The sequence below is a fragment of the Gracilinanus agilis genome, chromosome 4 (genome assembly GCF_016433145.1).
Source record: "Gracilinanus agilis isolate LMUSP501 chromosome 4, AgileGrace, whole genome shotgun sequence".
Classification (NCBI taxonomy): domain Eukaryota; kingdom Metazoa; phylum Chordata; class Mammalia; order Didelphimorphia; family Didelphidae; genus Gracilinanus; species Gracilinanus agilis.
In genome coordinates this window covers 503,325,467-503,345,294 of record NC_058133.1, presented here as the reverse complement: position 1 = coordinate 503,345,294, position 19,828 = coordinate 503,325,467, and the positions used below count along the sequence as shown (strand labels likewise).

Below are 19,828 nucleotides of genomic sequence, written 5' to 3'. Positions count from 1 at the left end.
TCTATCAATTCTTTTCGGACTTGAGAGCAATTCATATTTTTCTTGGAGGCTTTCGATGCAGCAGTATTGTGTTTGTTGTCTTCTGAGTTTGGGTCTACCCGGTCACCAAAATAACTTTCTGTGTTGAGTTTCTTTTTTTGTTGTTTACTCATTTTCCTGCTTTTTTTCCCTTTTAATTTAAAAAATGGTTAACACTGGGCTCTAGACCTATGGTGAAGGGAACACTATTCCAAGCTTCAAGTTCTTTGTGTAGCTGCCTTCAGAGCTGATTCTGGGGGTCGATCTGCTTTCAGTTCTTCAAGGTGGTATGATGGAAGGAGAGTTATGTTTAATCCTCTCCCAGCCTGTGCTCGGGTCCATGAGTAACCACAAGTACTCTTTGCCCACATGGGGCTGTGACCAGGGTCTCCTGCTCCCTGTGACTGTAAGTGCTGGCATGTACTGGTGCTCCTCCTCACCCTGAAACTGCTGTGACCCAGAACTGGTCCCTGGATCTGTATATGGGCAACGCAACAAGAGCCTCACACCCAGAGCCAGCAAAGGGCCCCTGTAATCTTTCCGAGCGGTTGTCTGCCCCCCACCCCCATGCCATCTGTGGCTGAGAATTCCCCAAGTCTTTGCTGCTGATTCAGCTGCTCCCGGGGCCTGCTGCCATCCTGAGGCCTGCTCTGGCACGCTGCTTTGCCCTCTACCTCTACTCTGGGGCACTGGATCCCGCATGCCAGCCTTACTAAGTTGTTTTGGGCTGAAAAATTACTTCACCCCCTATTTTTTGTGAGTTATGCTGCTCCAGAATTCTTTCTGAGGCATTACTTCATTGTTCCTTGGAGGATATTTTTGTTAGAGATCAGAGAAATCCGTGTTCCTTCTCTGCCATCTTGGCTCTTCCTCCCAGATACATTTTAAATTGGCTGCTAAAACCGATTGATTCTTGGGTTTGGTTGGGTCCCACCTTCCAGCACCATCTTTTTAAGTGGCATTTCTGAGTTCTGCTCTCACACGTTGGGACCAAAGTGTTAGCGGCTGAACAGGCCGGCCCTGAAGTCGTCACTGATGTCAGAGTCTTGCTATAGACGTGAGGACGCTTCCATTCCATGCCCCGGCTCTGGCTCCGGCTCCGGCTCCGGCTCCGGCTCCGGCTCCGGCTCTGGCTCCGGCTCCGGCTCCGGCTCCGGCTCCGGCTCCGGCTCCGGCTCCGGCTCCGGCTCCCCACGTCCTCTCTAGGAACTCGCTTAGCTCCATGGATCTTGCACTAAACTACAGGCTCTGCTCATGGTGGCTCGGGGAGGCCGTGGCCTCGCTCGGCTGCCTAAGACACGGAGCGTCCCCTGGCCCGGCTGGGCAGGGCTGCCCGTGACACACTCTCGGCCCTGGCGATGCTCAGGCAGCGTCTGTGCTTTCGTCCACTTTTCCCTCATCGTCCTCAGTATGTGTTCAAATAGGTTCACTAGACGGGCTGCCCTTCCCGTGCTCCAGCGTCTCTGCTTCCTTCCCCGGGCCTGGAAACTCACTCTCTTGTCTCCTTCCAAACTCCTCGGACCTTGACTCCCGCCATCTCTCTGCCTAAACTACTAGTTTCTAAAATATTACCCGTTTTCTAAGACCTACCATCGGCTCCCAACTCTTCATTTTCCCCTGATTATTCCTGCCCACACTGTTCTCTGCCTTTTCTGAGATCCTCGTCCCCTTCATTAATAATGGCGCACGGTTTACCCTTTAATTGCTAATATCATCCCTAATGGTCATAGAATTGCTTCATCGATGCTAGATTTATCCCTGTAAGTAGACTTTAATTCCATAGAGAGCAGTGACAACATCTTATACGTCTCCCCTCCCCACAGTGCCTAGAACAGTGTTAAACAGAATAGTGGCCATTCAGCAAATCATTTTTGATTGACCCACATTCCATTTTCTGGATAGCAGTTGGATACCTTGACTCTGAGCCTTTGTGACTTAAGTGGGGAGGGGGGAGGGAGAGGGGGGGGAGAAAGGGAGAGAGACAGAGACAGAGAGAGAGGGAAGGAGAGAGAGTGAGGGAAAGAGAGAGAGAGAGAGAGACAGACAGACAGAGGGAAGGAGAGAGAGTGAGGGAAAGAGAGAGAGAGAGAGAGAGACAGACAGACAGACAGACAGACAGACAGACAGACAGACAAACAGACAGACAGAGGGAAGGAGAGAGAGAGAGAGACAAAGAGAGGGGGAAGGAGAGAGAGACGGAGAGAGACACAGAGAGAGAGACAGGCAGAGACAGAGAGAGGGGTGGAAGGGAGAGAGACAGACAGACAGAGAGGGAAGGAGAAGAGAGACGGAGAGAGACAGAGAGAGAGAGACAGAGAGACGGACGGGGGGGGGGGGGGGGAACAAAATGAAACGAAACGAAACAGATCCGCTCTGTTCCTGATGTAGAAAAGAAGGAAGGAACAAACAAACGAAATTGGATCAGGAGTCATTTTGCTGGCCTGGAGGAGGCCTGTTTGCTGTCTGGTGTAACAAAGGCGGAGCGGCCTGCTTGAACCCGGGACTCCTGCAGGACATCAGGCAGAAAGTGAGGGCGATGGGCCAGATCAGTTCCTCCATTCAGGGCCTGTTCCCGCTGGGCGCTGAGCTGGCCTTCGGGGCTCTCTGGGCCTTGACGCTCCCTCTCTCCATGGAGGAGGGTCCGTGCGGTGCCCGCTGCGGGGATCCAAGGAGCGAGCGCCCCGCGCCAGGAGCCTCCATGCTGTGGAGGGACGTCCAGGGTCGTCCTCAGCCTCACGCCTGTCGCCCATCAGAAGTATTTTGAGAGGAAAGTGCAGAGGGTGCGAGGCTGACCTTCAGTCTGCCGTCTTACAGGTGCCGCAGCAGGAGAGCAGGAAGGGCTCGGCACTGGGGTGAAGTGACTTGTCCAGGGTCTCCCAGTGAGGAGGCAGCTGGGGCCGGATTGGAGCCAGGACCTCCCATCTCCGAGCCCGGCTCTCTATCCCTGAGTCACCCAGCTGCCCCTGTGCTCTCTCCAGATCCTCGAACTCGGCTCCCTCCTGTGGTAGCCCGGCAGTCTCCCCACCAGCTCCATCCACCTCCCCCCCCGAATCCCGACTCTCCCTCCCGGCCCTGGGCCGGCATTGGTGCCGTTTCATCATCTGCTTTGTTCTTCCTAGGAGCAGGCGATAGAGGTACTGACCCGCTCCAGCTTGGAAGTGGAACTGGCCGCCAAGGAGCGCGAGATCGCCCAGCTCGTGGAGGACGTCCAGCGGCTCCAGGCCAGCCTGACGAAGCTCCGAGAGAACTCGGCCAGCCAGATCTCGCAGCTCGAGCAGCAGCTCAGTGCCAAGAACAGCACCCTCAAAGTAAGGGCCCCCCGCCACGGCCCGGCGAGCCTCCCTCATCCCGAGGCACAGCAGCCTCAAAGGGTCCTGTTCTGCCCAGTGCAGGTCCGGTTCTGCCCGGCACAGGTCCGGTTCTGTCCAGCACAGGTCCAGTTCTGCCCAGCACAGATCCGGTTCTGTCCAGCACAGGTCCGGTTCTGTCCAGTGCAGGTCCAGTTCTGCCCAGCACAGGTCTGGTTCTGTCCGGCGCAGGTCCGGGGCTCTGGGCTCCCTCACACTCAAGCGTTTGGCAGTGAGCTGGAAGAAGTCGTTCTTTCCCATCAGCTCGATGGGTGGCCCCCAAAGGTGCTCTCAGGGGCTGAATGGGGGTGTGGGGGAGCCCGGCTCGTGTCAGGAAGGAGCTGGCAGGAGGCCCCGTCTCCACTCCGGACCTGGAGAGGCCCCACTAGATCCCCCACATGGGAACGTCCAGAATCCTGAGTGAGAGGTTCAGCCTCCCGCGTGCCTCTGACGAGAGGGGCCGATGGACGGATGCCCAGTGGTCACTGCGGGCGGCCCTCCGCGGGGGCCTTGGTTGCCTCCATCAGGAAGAGCCAGTGGGACGTCTCTTACATGTTTGTGAGAACTTGAAGGAAATGGGAGGAGGGTCATCCCTTAGGTGACTCAGTTTACCCTCAGCGAGATGATCCATCACTGAATTGGGGTACGGCCAGCCCAGGGAAGGCCCAGCAGGGCCCGGGGTCTCACTCCCCTTGCTGTCCAGCAGGGCCCGGGGTCTCACTCCCCTCACCTAGAGAGCCCCTCCTTCCCCCAGCTGGTCAGCGAGCTTTCCTTAAGGCCGAAGCCTGTGCTGGGCGCCGGGAGGTTAAGGACAAGGAAGCAGGCCTGTAACAGGGCAGCCAGGAGCGCTCGGCGTGCCGTGTGTGGCGCCGTGCCGCAGGCTCACCATGACTGCCTCAGACCGTGCCGAGAGCCTGCGAGGGGGGACTCGCCCGGGGTCAGGACGGTCCCGCGTCAGAGGGAATTTAGCTCACCCCGTCCCAGTCGCACGACTCGGGAGAATCAGAGGCAGGATCTGAACCCGGGTCCACATGCAGAGCCCCTCACAGGCCCCCCAGATGACCCCACAGAGAGGAGCGGCCTTTTGGCAGAGATTGGGGCGCCGTGAGGGAGGGGCCTGATCTAATTGATGGTTTTATCACTGGTCAGTCAGCAAACATTTAGGAGCCCCTCCTGTGGCCCCGGCTCCGGTGCCTGGAGAGCACAGAAGGAGGCCGGGGTTCAAGCCTTGCTTAGCAGCACTGGGACCCGGACGCTGTGTGCATCCATGCGGACAAAGGGCTCACTTGCTGGGTGGCCTTGGACGAGTCACTTCCCCCCAGGCTCAGCCACTCCCACCTGTCCCTTCGGGTGCTCACAGCCCCCAGGCGAGGGCCCCCCCCCGGATACTTCCTGGGCTACCCTGGGGGAGGCCTGAGGGGGGCCATCCCAGCCCTGTTGGTGGTGTGAGCCTGGGCAAGTCCCTCCCCCCCTGCCTCTGTTTCCTCCTCTGTAAAAGGGGGACGACGGCACCTTCCAAGAAGCTTGTGGCGATGCTGGCAGAGCGTTTGGGGAACCTCAAAGCGCTCCGAATACTCTGGTGGAGCTCAGAGCGGCGCCGGGGAGCAGACAGGCTGCTTTACTCCTGGCTGGTTCTGCTCTGACCCGCCCGAGCCAGCCCGTTCTAGGAAGCCCTCCTGGAGGCTCCACAGGCTTCGCTGCACTCCGTAAGACCGAGGGAAGCGGCTCGTCTGCACTGTGTCTGCGGCACGAAAGGCCTGAAGAGTGGCTTCGGGCGAAGGGAGGCTGTTCTTGGCACACGCTCCCCGTGCTCTCCCCGTGCTCTCCCCGTGCTCTCCTGTGCTCTCCCCGTGTTCTCCCTGTGCTCTCCCTGTGTTCTCCCCGTGTTCTCCCCATGCTCTCCCCGTGTTCTCCCCGTGCTCTCCCTGTGTTCTCCCCGTGCTCTCCCCGCGTTCTCCCTGTGCTCTCCCCACGTTCTCCCTCTGCTCTCCCTGTATTCTCCCTGTGTTCTCCCCGTGCTCTCCCCGTGTTCTCCCCATGCTCTCCCCGTGTTCTCCCCGTGCTCTCCCTGTGTTCTCCCCATGCTCTCCCCGTGCTCTCCCCATGCTCTCCCCGTGTTCTCCCCGTGCTCTCCCTGTGTTCTCCCCGTGTTCTTGGCGCGTTCAGGCTAAGCCACAGCCCGGGTTGTTCCAGGCAACGAGGAAATGAGAAGAGCAGGAGCAGGAGGCCTCCGACGGACCATCAGGATGGAAGCGGCGCCCACAGAGAGCCGAGCCTAAAAACACGCGGATGGTTTCGGGCTCTTGGCCCGCGGGGTGCCCTGCCCAGGCCTCCTGGCGCTGCCCAGTGACCACGAGCCCCTTCTTTCCATGGCTGGAGGGGGGTGGCTCGTCCCCGATCCTCGGGAGAGCCCTGCCAGCCCCACCATCCCGTAGGTGGGCGTGTTGGACAGGCACAGCCCCGGGGAGCTCCCTCCCCCCATCTCCAGCGGCTTCCTCCGGCTTCTCGGGCCAGATTTGGGGCCAGTGTGCTACTGCCCCGTCCCTGGCCTCGGTCCGGCTCGCCCTCTGCCGTCCAGCATCGGTCTTTGTGGAGGAGTCCCGTCTTCTCACGCTGCAGCCAAAGGGTTTCAGCTTCAGGGTTGGACCTTCCAGCGCAGTCGGAATCCACTTCTTCAAGCGTTCCCTGATTGGGTCTCCCAGCCGTCCGAGGGACTCCCTTCTCCAGCCCCCCACGGGAAGCCCCAGTTGTGGCTGCCGGGGGTCCCCTTCAGGACAGGCTGCACCCCTCATCCCTCTCGGCCCCCTGGCTCAGGGCTCACAGGTGGTCCCTCCACATCCTGCCTTTGGGCGCTGGCCTGTCCAGGAGGGGCTCCTTCGGGGGTCCCGTCCTTTCCCGCCTTCCCCAGAGGGCCAGGACCGGCCCGTCTCTCCCTGGCCGTCCCTCCGGGCTTCTCTGGGAACGGAAGCGCCCTCGCCGGGGCCGTCGCCTTTTCCAGACGTCCTTCTGAAGGGTTTCGTCCACTTCCATGTTGGCGGCAAAAGCAGGAGCCCAGCCGGGCGCCGAGGAGAGCAGCGCGAAGCTCGCAGGAGCTCCTCCAGCCCGGCCACGCCAGAACGGCGAAGCAGCGGCGAGGCCAAAAGAAAGGAGGAAGCCTGGAAGAGGAAGCCGCGGCTAACCCCGTCACCCAACCAGAGGAAGCCGCCCAGCCTGGCGTGTGTGCAAGAACACGGCAAGGAGGGCCTCTGGGAGGAGGCCGCACGACAGCCACACCCTCTGCTGGGCTCCTCGGGAGAGAGCCAGGCCACGAGGGGCAGGTCCTGGGTGCGGGTCTGGCCTCACACCCTTGGGAGCCTGGGCCAGCCCCGAGGGCTCTTCCACCTCGGCGCCGTGGCCTTCAAAGAAGAAGGACTAAGAGGGCCTCCGAGGCCTCGTCCAATGAAGCGAGTCTGCATCCGAGAGCCGACGTCCTGACTTGAGTCTTCATAAGCTCACAAACGCTTGTCCAGTGGTCCGTGCCGGCCACTGTAGAAGCCCACAAGATCCTCAGGAAGGCCGAGAGCTGCCCCGGCCTCGTGAGGAGAGGCCAGGCAGGCAAGTGAGCTCAAGCCCACGAGAGGCAGGCGGGACGCATCGGGGATGGCCCCAGCCTCCAGGAGGCCCCAACGGGGGCCAGGACGCCCACCCGGCTCCTTCCAGTGACTCGGCAGGTCACCGTCCGTGGAAAGGCGCTACGAGCATCCGCCAGTGCCTGGCAAACAGTAGGCGCCTACTTGGTGTGTGTGGATGGATTGGTTGGGCAGACCTTCCAGAGAGGCAGGCGGTGGCTTGATAGGAGAGGAGGAGCTGTCCCATCCTGAAACGGGCAGCTTTGGCGGGTAGTGAGCCCCCCGTTGGTGAAGACCATCCGACACCATCTGAAGAGCCGCCTGCTCGCCCCGGCAGAGGCGGTCTCTGAGCCGAGTATGAGCTGGGCTGCGTCAGTTGTGGATAGACTTCGGGGTTGGAGGAAAAGTACATCGTTGTGTCTCCTGACCTCCGCCCGAGAGGGAGCATTTCCTCGGCCTACTGGAGGGCCTCCCGAGGCCCCCAGGATTCTGCCCCTGGGCCGGCCCTTCACTTCTCAAAGCCCCTCTCGCGTCCCTCCTTCACTCCCTTCTCCTCCAGGACGCCGTGATCGGCTCTGGCTGGTGGGGAGGGACGGAGCGGGATTCACATTCGCAGCTGAAACGGTCGAGACAAGCACTGCAGAGCGCATGAGGCGGCCCCCCGCCTGTCACTCGCTCTCTCGGGGGGAGGCCGGCCGGGAAGGGCGTCCGGCGAATCCCTGGGCCTGGCCGGGGCCTGTTTTCCCTCTTTGCCAAGAGTAAAGTTTCTCTTCTCTCTTTCAGCAACTGGAAGAAAAACTGAAGGGCCAGGCCGACTACGAGGAGGTGAAGAAGGAGCTCAAGTAAGTGGCCGGCGCGCCGCGGGCCGGGGGCTGCCCCGAGAAGCCCTAGACAGGCGGGTCTCCTGCCCGGCCCCTGGCAGGGGCCCCTCTGCGCCCCCCAGGAGGCGACATCGCCACCACGCTGACGTGGCTGGAGCAGAGCCTCAGAAACTCGGGTTCCACGGGGGGAGACAGACGTGGGGACAAGGAAGCCACGGGAGGGAGGCCCCCTCCATCAGGCATCCCCCTGTGGAGTTTCTGGGCAGAGATCCTGCAGTGGGGGGCCATTTCCTTCTCCAGCCCATTTTACAGGTGAGGAAACAGAGGCCAGCGGCTTAGGTGACTTGCCCAGGGTCACACGGCTCATAAGTGTCTGAGGCCAGATCTGAACTCGGGTCTTCCTGACTCCAAGCCCCGCTTTCTCTCTCCTATGAGCGGGAAGTTTCAAACCCAGATCTGCCTGCTGGCATGCCAGGGGCACCGTCTCCAGCACGCAAAAAGGGTCTTGAGATTTGCCAAGCTCTTTGTCTGTGATCTCGTTTAATCCTCCCAACGGCCCAGAAAAGGGAGTGTTGTTCATGTCCCCATTTTGCAGATGAGGACGCTGACACTCAGAGAGGTTGAGGCTTGGGTGGGGGGAGGAAGATTCGAACCCAGGTCTTCCTGAGCCCTAAGGCCAGCACTCTGCGCTGGAGCACATGGCTGCAGACACCAAAACAGGAGGGGCCAGTCTGTGCTCTCTGGCCTGACCGAATCCTGTGAGGCTGCCCGGCACCCCGACCCCGCCTTCTCGTGGCCGTGCCTGCAGGCCTTTTACAGTTTGGTTCCTAGACGTGCGGGGAGGGAGTCAGGGCTGTCCGGGAATGGGGGGTGTCGGGGGCCGCTTGCAAAGAGAAGCCCCCAAGCGGTAAAGAGCTCTCCTGGGCGTCAGCGCGGTCCATCTTCGCTGCCAAATCCCTCGGCACCATCCCGCCCTCCTCGGCCTGTTTGCAACAACAATCTATAACGGGGTGACTCGACTCCGTCACGGAGGGAGCCGTGCATCTGGGAACAAGTGACCTCAAAGGCCTTGGGTCCGGGCCCCTCGTTTTACAGAGGAGGAGACTGAGGCCAAAGGAGGGGAAGGGGCGGCCTCAAACCACCCGGCTGTAGGCAGGGGCGAGCTTGGCTCCCTTGCACAGAGAGCTCCCTCTTCACTCCCTCCGGCTGAATATCCTCCCCCCTGAGGGGCCCCAAGAGGAAGAGGGTTTGGGGGTAAGAGATGGCAAGTGTGGCTTCTGCCTGGTGAAAAGAGCTCTTTTACTCGCTGCTTGGAGATCGCCTTCAGTACCAGAGGCTGGGGGCTAAGCCGGGAGCTGGGGCGGTGCCTCGGTGACGCCTCATCCCTCAAGCCAGCTTGCTACCAGGACCACCTCGGCACTTGTCTAGTGACAGCTCTGTCAGGAGGGGCAGAAAGGGTTCTGTCAGTGTCTCTGTCCCTCTGTCTGTCTCTCTCTCTGACTCTCTTTCTCCTCTTTTTCTGTCTCTGTCTCTGTCTCTTTCTCCTTCTGTCTCTCTGTCTCTCCTCTCTCTTTCATGCATACGCGCACACACACACACACACACACACACACACACACACACACACACCCTTATTTTCACATTTAAAGACATATCTACTCCCAAAAACTGCTTGAGTGAGTTTCCCATCCTCCCCACAGTCATTAAAAGAATGAAACTTGACCACGCTGATGACTCTGTGCCCCTCCACTTTTTAAGCTGCTCTAAAAAATACTCCAAAAAATCAAAGCAGTTCCTTCCAATAACTAGTTTGCCTCCCTCACAAAAGGGCCTTTGTCCCAAGGAAGGCCGGCCATCATGTTCTCATTGGTGAGAATGATGACAGAGCAGGAAAGGGCTGGGAAGGAGCGGGGGAGAGGAGAGAGAGTGGGTCCCTGAGTTGGAAAATCCTGGCCTCTAGGGCCCCCTCACACACACCCTGACTCTGTGATTCTGGCCAGGCTACTTCGCCTCCGATTCCCCCAGGCCCCTCTAAGGTCATCTAAGATGGCGGGGGTCTGTGTGCAGTTTTAGAAGGAACATCTCCTCCACCAAGGAAATGGCGAGCTAAGACCCGAAGCCTCTGCCTCATTGGTCAGAAGCACAAAACAGTCTTGCTGTGTGGCCCTGGACAAGTTAACTAACCTCTCAGGACTCAAGGCAACTCCCTAAAACTGCAGGGTGGAAAAGGGAATGTCTCCCCATGCCAGTAAATCACGTCTTTGCCCCTTGGCCCCACGTCACCCCTAAAAGGAGGGGAAGAGTTCATTCTCTCTCTGCATTAGTCAGTGGAATGCTGACCTCTGTCGCAGGAAATCCCGAGCCCTTCTGGCTCCTGATCCTCTTTGGAACAGGAAGCTGTCCAAAGAAGGGCCGCCTTCTTGCCTTCGGGGGTCCGAAATAGGCCGCGGTCCGCCCCGGCTTACCTTTGCTGAATATCCCAATCAGTCCCTTGTCTGGGCTTCGTGTTGTCCACATGGCATGATGGCGATTTTCCCTCTCGTCCCGCTTCATTATGTCTTTCTGTTCCCTTCGGGCTTCACAGATAAATTCATGTTGCTTCTGACAGCTTAAAACTCTCCTTATTAACCTGTAAATTTATGCTCTCGAATGGCCTGGCAGGACTGCCTATGCAGTCATTTACATGGTGCTTGAGAAATTTTTTTCTGTCCAATAAGTAGTTTGAATAATTATTCTATATTCATTATCAGATTATATTAGTGCTAAGAAAGTTGTTAAAGTTGTCACCTAGCCCAGTGATGGGCAAACTACGGCCCACAGGCCAGATGCAGCCCCCTGAAATGTTCTATCCCACCGCTAGACATTATTCCTGATCTGATGAATACAGTGAGTAGGATACAGTACAATGAAACTTGGAAAGAGTTGCCGTAGAAACAGACTGACAGAGGAGCATTGCCTTTCCTTTGGCCCCTCTTTAAAAAGTTTGCCCATCACTGACCTAGGGTGTTCCTAGAGAGTCAGAAATAATCGTGTTAATGCCCTTTGGGGTAGCTTCTATGGAAAAGATACAGACAATAAAGCCATTCCTCTTGTCCTTCACAGCATCCTGAAATCCATGGAATTTGCCCCATCGGAAGGCGCTGGGACACAGGTACCGAATCCAATTCTGCCTTTCGCCTTGTCGTTCTGAGGACCGCTGTTGTCACTCCATTTCAGTTCATTCTTGCCTAGATCGAAGCTAAATAATGCCTTTAGAGATGTCTAAGAAAATGTCCCATTAGCCTGAGATTCTTCTCTCTTTACAGAAAATACTGGCAGTTAATTGATCACTGGTGCTATGGTCTGATTTGCAGCTTACTTGAACATTTAGCCTTGTTAACACAAATTGCCTTTAATTAAGTAAAGGCAAAGAGAGGAGGGGAGAGAGAGAGAGAGAGAGAGCCACATTATTAATGTTTTTTGAATTAGAAACTTGCTCAGACTAAAGTATGTTGCGATTTAACTAAGAACTCGAATGAATAAAATTGAGGATTGCACGTTGGCAAATTTTTTTTAAAATCAGGTTAATATTGATTTGCCGGGAATATCTATATCGAAAGAAATCTGAGCTTCCCGTCCCTTTGAGCTGTGACGGCAAAGAACAGCCTGCTGCATTCATGCATTTTAATCTGACTACAGATGGAAAGTTATCAAATGGATTCTTTCTCCTGGAATCCCAAAGGCAGCTGCCACCAGCATGGCGGGTCTGAAAGAACTGCTTTGAGTTTGCCTTTCTGGTGGCTTGTGGTGAGCTCAATGGCCAGTTGCTGAGCCAGATTGAGTGTTCAGATGGTTTGCAGTCGAAGGCAAACTTTAAGGAAGTAATTAATCCTCTAGTAGCAAAATGCTAGTTTGGACCACCAGAGTTTCATTAAAGCTAAAACTTAAAAATAAGGAAAAGAGCTTGGCGGAATACTTCCAAGGAAAATTCTAGAACTCTTAGAAAGTTTGAGTTGCTATAACAGCAGATGGGGAATGAAAGACCTGCCACTCATTAGCTTTGTAACTTTGGTAAAGTTTCTGCTTGGACCAGATGACTCCTTATCAACGAGCCACTCAGTAAACATTTATTAATTGCCTGCCCTGGGCCAGGCACCGTGCTAGGCTGGAGGGGTGCAAAAGCCAAAAGGAAACAGTCCCTGCCCTCCAGCAGTTCCATGCCAAATCGAGGGGTCTGTTATGGAAAGCAAGACAGGAAAATTAATTTGGAAACTTGAATAGAGAATTGTGACTCCGTAGCTGCCCGCTCCGAAGGGAGGGCGAGGAGAACTCTCCCCCTCCTGCTCTCCCCGCAGCCTCCCTGTCCCTGATCCAACGGGATTCTTCTTTCCCGTACCAAGTCCTTCCTCGATAGCCCCCGTGAATCTCTCCCCTCCTTCGATCGTGGAAGTAAAGGCCTGTTTTGACTTGGGTCTAGGATGCGTCCAAGCCACTGGATGTCTTGCTGCTGGAGAAGAACCGCTCTCTGCAGTCGGAGAACGCCACCCTGCGCATTACCAATAGTGACCTGAGCGGTAGGTTCATGGGATCTCGATTCTGGCACTTGGTTAATTTTCCAGGGGACGCTAGGAAGAGGAAGGTGAGCCGTGAGTCTGGGCTGAGTCCTCCGAAGGCTCGGGGACCGCCTGGTCCTGCGGGCCTCGGGAGCCGGTCTCCCCCTGTGGTAGGATGGATCAGAGGATGAACCCTCACTAGGCTCCGTAGACACGCTAGCTCTGTCGAGGTTGTTCCGAGGCGCTGGGCCCAGGCGGAGACTCACAGGGGGCTTCGCGCACTAATCCTTTCCTAGCTCTGCTGCCCAGAGCCCGAGATGGAGGTCGGCCGTCGCCTCTGGTGTCCGGGGCCCCCGGCTCGCCCCAGGGAAGGTTCTGGGCTTGGAGTAGCGTCTCCGGGGAGGGGGGGAGGCTGCCCTCACGCTTGGCCTCTGGTAGCTCTCTCGGTAACTGGTTGGAGTCCTCGCTTTTCGGGACTGGCTGTGCTTCTGGTCTGGGAGTCGGGAAGACGTTTCCAGGTGTCCGATGATGTTGCCTCCTTAAGAATGTGTGTGTGCCTTCGCTCCACTAGACATCTCACAGTGCTCCTCCTCAAAGCCAGGTGTTTGAGAAAGTCCATTGGCCCACAAATGGCAGTGCTTGCTGCTCCAGGTCAGGCAGGGTTCCTCGGGGAGTCGCTCGGAGGCTAGCGCTCCGTAACAGGCCTGCCGCGTGCGCCCCGTCGTCTGTACTGTGTGTGGTACCGCGCTTCATGTAACTCTGAACATTTCAGTTTCTGTAAAAAGGGGATTCTCCAGGCTGCAACGTACAAGAAAGGTGCAAACATGAAAATGCATGTGGCTTGTTTTGGGGGGCCTCGTTTGGCTGATTAAAACCTCAATTTACCAACCAACCAACCAACACACCTCATTGGCCCTTGTAAAAATCTGCACTACTTTCCCTTTTGTGGGGCAAACTTTGCATTTTGATCTTGGTTTTTCCCTTCTTAATCCCCCATAATGCATTATGTTTGACCTTCCTTGTAGGGTCAGCCAGGAGAAAAGGGAAAGACCAGCCTGAGAATCCGCGCCCTGGAGCTTTGCCGGCCTCCCCTCCTTCTCAGTTGCCCCGCAACCCAGGGGAGCAGGTTTCCAATACTAATGGTACCCACCAGTTCTCACCAACGGGTTTAAGTCAAGACTTTTTCAGCTCATCCCTGGCAAGCCCCAGCCTCCCCCTGGCTTCTACAGGAAAATTTGCACTAAACTCTCTCCTCCAGCGACAGCTAATGCAGTCCTTCTACTCCAAGGCCATGCAGGAAGCCGGAAGCACAAGCATGATTTTTCCAACAGGTCAATACAGCACAAACTCCATCCCCTCCCAAAGTCCATTACAACAAAGCCCCGACGTAAACGGGCTGGCCCCGTCCCCCAGCCAGTCCGAAGGCGCCGGCAGCGTCTCCGAAGGCGAGGAGATGGACACGGCCGAGATCGCGCGCCAAGTGAAAGAGCAGCTGATTAAGCACAATATCGGACAGCGCATATTTGGACATTATGTCTTGGGCCTGTCGCAAGGCTCCGTGAGCGAGATCCTGGCCCGGCCAAAGCCGTGGAACAAGCTGACCGTGCGCGGCAAGGAGCCCTTCCACAAGATGAAGCAGTTCCTGTCAGACGAGCAGAACATCCTGGCTCTCCGGAGTATCCAGGGCCGACAAAGAGGTGAGAGCCCTTCTCTGGTGGTGGGAAGCCCGGGGCCGTGCGTGCCCGGGGGGCATTCCCGGGGGACCTGGGCCCCCCCGCTCGCCGGCTCCCCGCCAGCCCTTAGCGCAGGCAGCGGGCATGCTCACTAACCCCAGCGATGAGCATCTGAACAATGAAGATGCTCATCCTAATAACCATGGTGGCTCGCAGCCTTTAACATCGCCTAACCTGTCCTGGGAGGGAGGCCATACAGCCCAGGGGAGGACGGGCAGGTGCCTCTTAAGGTCAGAGCTAGGCTTTGAGCCTGGGCCTTCCAGGGGCAAGCCTGGGGTCCTCACAGCCCACTTAGGGAGCAGAGGTTGTCTGGACCTCCGAGCGAGCTGGCTTGGGGGGCCTCGGGACCTTAGCTCCTAAAAGACACCCTGTGTGTGGAGGCAGGAGGCTCCAGCCGAGAGGCCCAGCCTCAAACCCAGCCTCTAGCGTGTCCTTGATGAGAGCTAGCTAGCTAGAGGCCGGGCATTCAGGCTCTCCTTGTCTCTGACGAGCCTTGTAGGACCTCAGATCCAGGGCCTGAAGGCCTCCTAGGCCAAGCCTTTCATCTCCATGGACACCCAGGCTCAAAAGGACCTCCGGCCTCCGTTTACAGGGGAGGCAGCTGAGGCTCAGAGGCGGTACGCAAGGTGCCTTTCCAAGGGAAGAAGGACAGTTGGGAGAGAAAGCAGGGACTCCAGGCCCTCAAAGCAAGGGCCCTGACGGTCCTCACGGGGCGTCTCCACATGTCGCTGGTGGTTCGCCGGGGCGGCAGGGGCATGTTCTGGGAGAAGAGCCTCCTCTTTCTGCCTTCATCTTGTCACCATCTTCAGGCTTTTGTGTATTGAATCTCTTTTGCAAACCCCCTCTGGCCATTCTCTCACTTAGTCCAGTGTAGGGCCTCCTCCCGTCACCCCTGTGAGAGGCAGCTCCCTCTGCTCTCACGTCTTGGCCCGTCTCGTCTCCACTGCCACCACCGCCACCACCACTGTCCCCTCATTGTTTTGTTCTTACCACACTTGTTTTTCAACAGAAAATCCAGGCCAGAACCTGAACAGACTATTTCAGGAAGTGCCGAAGCGAAGAAATGGGTCCGAAGGTATGTCACAGGCACACATTTGTCCTTGGGGGTCCCTCGGCTCGGCAGTGGCGGCGTGGGCGCTAGCTAGTGGTAGTGGGGCTTCTCGTTCACCCTGGGCACTTTGATTCTGGCCTGGAATCTGATGGAAAAACAGAGCTAGTAAGTATAAAACAACGCACGGGCCAGACTGGCCAGTACCCCGCCAGGCCCAAAGAGAGAGGTGGAGCCCCATGTGCCCGGGCCAGGTGCCCACTTTCCCCTTAAAAGCAGCGTGCCCAAGAGGCATCTCTGTAGGCAAAGCGGGCACCACCGAAGTCCTGCTTTTATCAAAGGCGGCCTTTCGGCATGTATTAAGCACTTGCTGTGTAGCCCACACTAGGCCAAGAGCTGAGGAAACCAAATTGAAATGGCCCCCACCTTTCATAGAGGGGAGCAGGCGGTCAGGAAGCATTTATTAAGCCCCCACTATATATATACCTGGCCCCCTGCTGGGGCTGAGGAGACAAAGCCTTGCATTCAGTAGTAGCTCAAGTCTGTTCCTCAAGTAGCATTTTTGAAGGCAGGGCTAGGAGCCGGGGACGAGAATGGAGCAGGCCCTGCACATACACACGCTTACACACAGCACACACTGACTGAGCCCCCCAGGTGCCAGGCTTCGCACAAGTGCCAGACATACAAGGACTTGTGCCTAGGAGGAGTCAGCCCGGCCACCCCCTCTTTGTAGCCCCAGAGGCCATGTGGAGTGCCGGAGAGCCGTCCTGGCTGGAAGGCCTGAGTTCAGGTCCTGCCCTGATGTAGCCTCACCCGGGAACCCCCGCCAGTCCCCTGGGTTAGACCCTGGAGAGGAGGGGATCCGGATAGGTTTTTGGCTCTGCACGTGGCCAAAGGGCTGCTTTCCACGTCCTCCCTGTGACTGCCAGGCTGCGTTCTCTCTCTGGCAATGGGCCGAGGCCTCTTTCCTTGCCTTGAAAATCAGGAGGGGTTTGGAAAGAGGAATCCTCCCCTTGCTGGGGCACCGCCGGCAGAGCTCAAGCGGTCAGCACTCGGTCTCTTGGCTCTTTCCCTCACCCAGCCTCAGAATTCAAACTAACCAGAATTAACTCTGCTCTCTGCTACGACGTTTCTGTTTTAGATTCCAGCCTCAAATAAGCTTTCGGGGTCCAGTTCAGGGGGGCCATTTTTAGCCGCCTTTTCTAGGAGTAGCTCCCCTTCCGCTTTTTTGGTTGTTTTTCGGGGAATTGACAGATTTCTTTGGCCCTACTACAAAGTCTAGCCAAGTCCTCCCATGCTGGAGCCCCTCTTCGACCGAGGGGCTTGTCCAGCTTCAGCTCCCCTCTACTTGTTTTTCTTTAACCCTCACTTTCTGTCTCAGAATCAGGACTGTGTATTGGTTCTAAGGCAGAAGAGTAGTCAGGACTAGGCAATGGGGGTTAAGTGACTCGCCCAGGGTCACCCAGCTAGGAAGTGTCTGAGGCCAGATGGGAGCCTGGGGCCTCCTGTCTTCGGTCCTGGCTCTACCCAGCTCCCCCTCTCCCCCATAATGCTTGTACATTATAGATAACGCATGGACAATTGCCTGCAACGCATCACAGTCCATGGTATGAGTCTCATAGCAATCGGAGAGTGTAAATGGCACGCTCCTGGCACTAGCTTTGGCTGCAGGGGCCATTTGTCAGAAGGGCCTCCTGGCTTTGCTTCAGGCAGGGCGCTGAGGGAGTAGCCAGTGGCGCAGTGGACGGAGAGCTAGGCCTGGAGACGGGAGGTCCTGGATTCAAATCTGCCCTTGGACACTTCCTGGCTGAGTGACCTGGGCAAGTCACTTCACCCCATTGCTTGGCCCTGACCGCTCTTCTGCTTTGGAACCCGTACTCACTATTGATTCTAAGAGGACGGAAGGGAAGGTATCAAAGACAAAACAAAAAAGGTGGTGCCTCACCTCATCCGTTGGTTTCTCCCCATAGGTAACATCACGACTCGGATCCGAACCACTGAGACTGGCTCCGATGAAGCCATCAAGTCAATTCTGGAGCAAGCCAAAAGGGAGCTCCAAGTACAAAAGACAGGTACGGACAGACAGACAGACGGCTGGCAACGCGTCTGGCATTGCCCGGGGTTTCCCGGTCTCAACCGTGGATTCTGCTGAGAGCCCTTGGCGAGCTGGGGGGGCTCTGGTGCCCTGGGGGAGCTGCTCAGTACAGATCAGTGATGACGAACCTTTCAGAGACCAAGTGCCCAAGCTGCACCCTCATGCTGCATGGGAGCCACACCCCCTTTACCTTAGACAGGGTGGGAGGAAGCGCTCCCATTGGCTGCTGGCAGAGGGGCGGAGCATGGGACACATTTACTCGGCATGGTGGAGAGGGGGAGGGGAGCAGCCCCCTCCGGCACATGTGCCATAGGTTCACCCACATGGGTCTAGACGTCAGTAGGCTCCTGGCCGGTTTTTTCCCAACTGTTAAATAGGAGATTTCATGGAATAATTCTTAACACACCGAGCAGCAATTCCTTCACTCAAGTATTTTCCTGGGCCCCTTTTCAAGACCCTCTCAACTTTGCCACCATTTAAAATGGGTTTGCTTTTACCTGGCCCCTGCCTAGTTATCTCAGGCCTGCGTGGTCGTGTGGCATTCTCCGTGGGTCTGACCGCTGCCCACACACTCTGGTTACCTTCTGAACCAGCACCCGATTGAGGAATGCTTTGGTTTTCTGCTCCTCTTGCTCATGACATGGGCTCGTTATTCGGCTGTAGTGTTTGGGAATTAAAACTAACCCCTTGGCAGAAGAGCACTGCCAGACTAATGGACAGAAAAGAGATTTTCAATATAGGCTCACTCTAAGCTTATTTTTGGAAGCCTTATGACTAGCTTTCTAACTTTGAAGGACAACAGAGCAGGGGCAGCTGGGTGGCTCCATAGATTGAGAGCCAGGCCTAGAGATGATGGGAGGTCCTGGGTTCCAGTCTGACCTCAGACACTTCCTAGCTGGGTGACCCTGGGCAAGTCACCTACACCCCACTGCCTAGCCATTCCTGCTCTTCTGCCCTGGAATCAATACACAGGACTGATTCTAGGGTGGAACGCAATTGTTTTTTCATTGTTGTCCTGCCGTAAGCAGGCAAGGCAGGGGCCGGGCACAAACCGAAGGTAGGCCAGCCAGCCAAAATGGCGGCCCATCCCTGGGTTTTGGCAAGCTTTGTCCCTCTCCTGACAGGCAGGGTCCGATAGAAGTGAGCTTTTCGGGTACACACACGTTCCCCCCTCTCTGCACCAGCAACCAGGGTTCAAAGCAGAATGAATGGGCTCATGCTTTCTCGGGCCTGCCGCGGCTCCCCTTGAGGAATGCGGGGAACGAGAGAGGCCACAAGGGCAGGGGCCACGGGGGCTCCATCCAGAGGTGGAGGGGCCTCAGAGCCTCAGGCAGCCTTCGAACCCAGGTCCTGTGACTTCAGAGTCAGGGCTCGTGTTCTGTCATGGAGGCTGCTGCCGGGGCCGGGAGAGTAAGCGTTTCAGGGGCTCCGTTTTCAAAGGTTGGGGGGCCCCCGAGAGCTGGGCCAGACGCAGGCTAATGACAGTCTCGGTCTTTGCCCCGCGCAGCAGAGCCAGCCCAGCCGTCCTCGGCCTCGAGCAGCGGGAACTCCGACGACGCCATCCGCTCCATCCTGCAGCAAGCGCGCCGGGAGATGGAGGCCCAGCAAGCGGCCCTGGACCCTGCCTTAAAGCCGCCGCCCCTGTCTCAAGCGGACGTGTCCATCCTCTCCCCCAAAATCCTCAGCACGTCGCCGATGTCCTCCGTGTCCAGCTACTCTCCTCTGGCCATCTCGCTGAAGAAGCACTCGGCGGGGGCGGACGCCAGCCTCTCTGCTCTGCAGAACCTCTCAGGTCTCAAGAAGGAGTCCCAGGAGGGCGCCGTGCTGGAGCTCCACGGGGTGGCCGACGCCGCGCAGGGCGTGCTGCGACACGTCAAGAACGAGCTGGGCCGGGGTGGGGTCTGGAAGGACCACTGGTGGAACACTGTGCAGCACGAGCGGAGGAACGCAGCTCCCCCCGAGGAGGCCAAGGCCGAGGAGGCCGGCGGCGCCAAGGAAAAGGCCGGTGGTGGCGGCCAGCCCCGGCCCGAGCGCGGCCAGCTCCAAGGACCCTCGTCCTCCGAGTACTGGAAGGAGTGGCCCAGCGCAGAGTCTCCCTACTCGCAGAGCTCGGAGCTGAGCCTGACGGGGGCCAGCCGCAGCGAGACCCCCCAGAACAGCCCTCTGCCCTCCTCCCCCATCGTCCCCATGTCCAAGCCATCCAAGCCCTCCGTCCCTCCGCTGACCCCGGAGCAGTACGAGATCTACATGTACCAGGAAGTGGACACGATCGAGCTGACACGCCAGGTCAAGGAGAAGCTGGCCAAGAACGGCATCTGCCAGAGGATCTTCGGGGAGAAGGTAAAGGGGGCTCTCCTGCTTCCCCCCAAATAGCGGCCCTGAGGCGTCCTCTCCGGGGAGGGATAGGCCAGGGTAGGGGGGCAGTTTCAGGGGGAGCTCGGCTGTCCTTCCGGGCTCACCCCCTGCTCTGGGCCAGCATCCCAGGCCCTCCCCAGGCCTGTCCCTCGTTGGAAGTGCAGGGCTGGAAATGGGGCTCAGAACGGCCTTCTCTCCTGGCCCTGGAGGCGAGGGAGGGCCGGAGGACGGAGCGTGGCCGGACTGCGCCGCTCCAGGGTCCTCCTTGGCC

The 19,828-nt window shown here is 57.7% G+C and overlaps 1 protein-coding gene across 1 annotated transcript in view; it reads left to right on the top strand.

Annotated features, from left to right (window-relative positions):
• The window catches only part of CUX1 (cut like homeobox 1), a 233,096-nt gene that overhangs the window by 184,251 nt on the left and 29,017 nt on the right, over positions 1–19,828 (top strand). The window contains exons 11-18 of the mRNA XM_044675633.1: positions 3,138–3,326; positions 7,757–7,815; positions 10,897–10,945; positions 12,251–12,347; positions 13,352–14,023; positions 15,069–15,134; positions 17,078–17,179; positions 18,710–19,542. Of these exons, the coding sequence (XP_044531568.1) occupies positions 3,138–3,326; positions 7,757–7,815; positions 10,897–10,945; positions 12,251–12,347; positions 13,352–14,023; positions 15,069–15,134; positions 17,078–17,179; positions 18,710–19,542 (2,067 nt within the window). The remainder of the gene's footprint in view (positions 1–3,137; positions 3,327–7,756; positions 7,816–10,896; positions 10,946–12,250; positions 12,348–13,351; positions 14,024–15,068; positions 15,135–17,077; positions 17,180–18,709; positions 19,543–19,828) is intronic.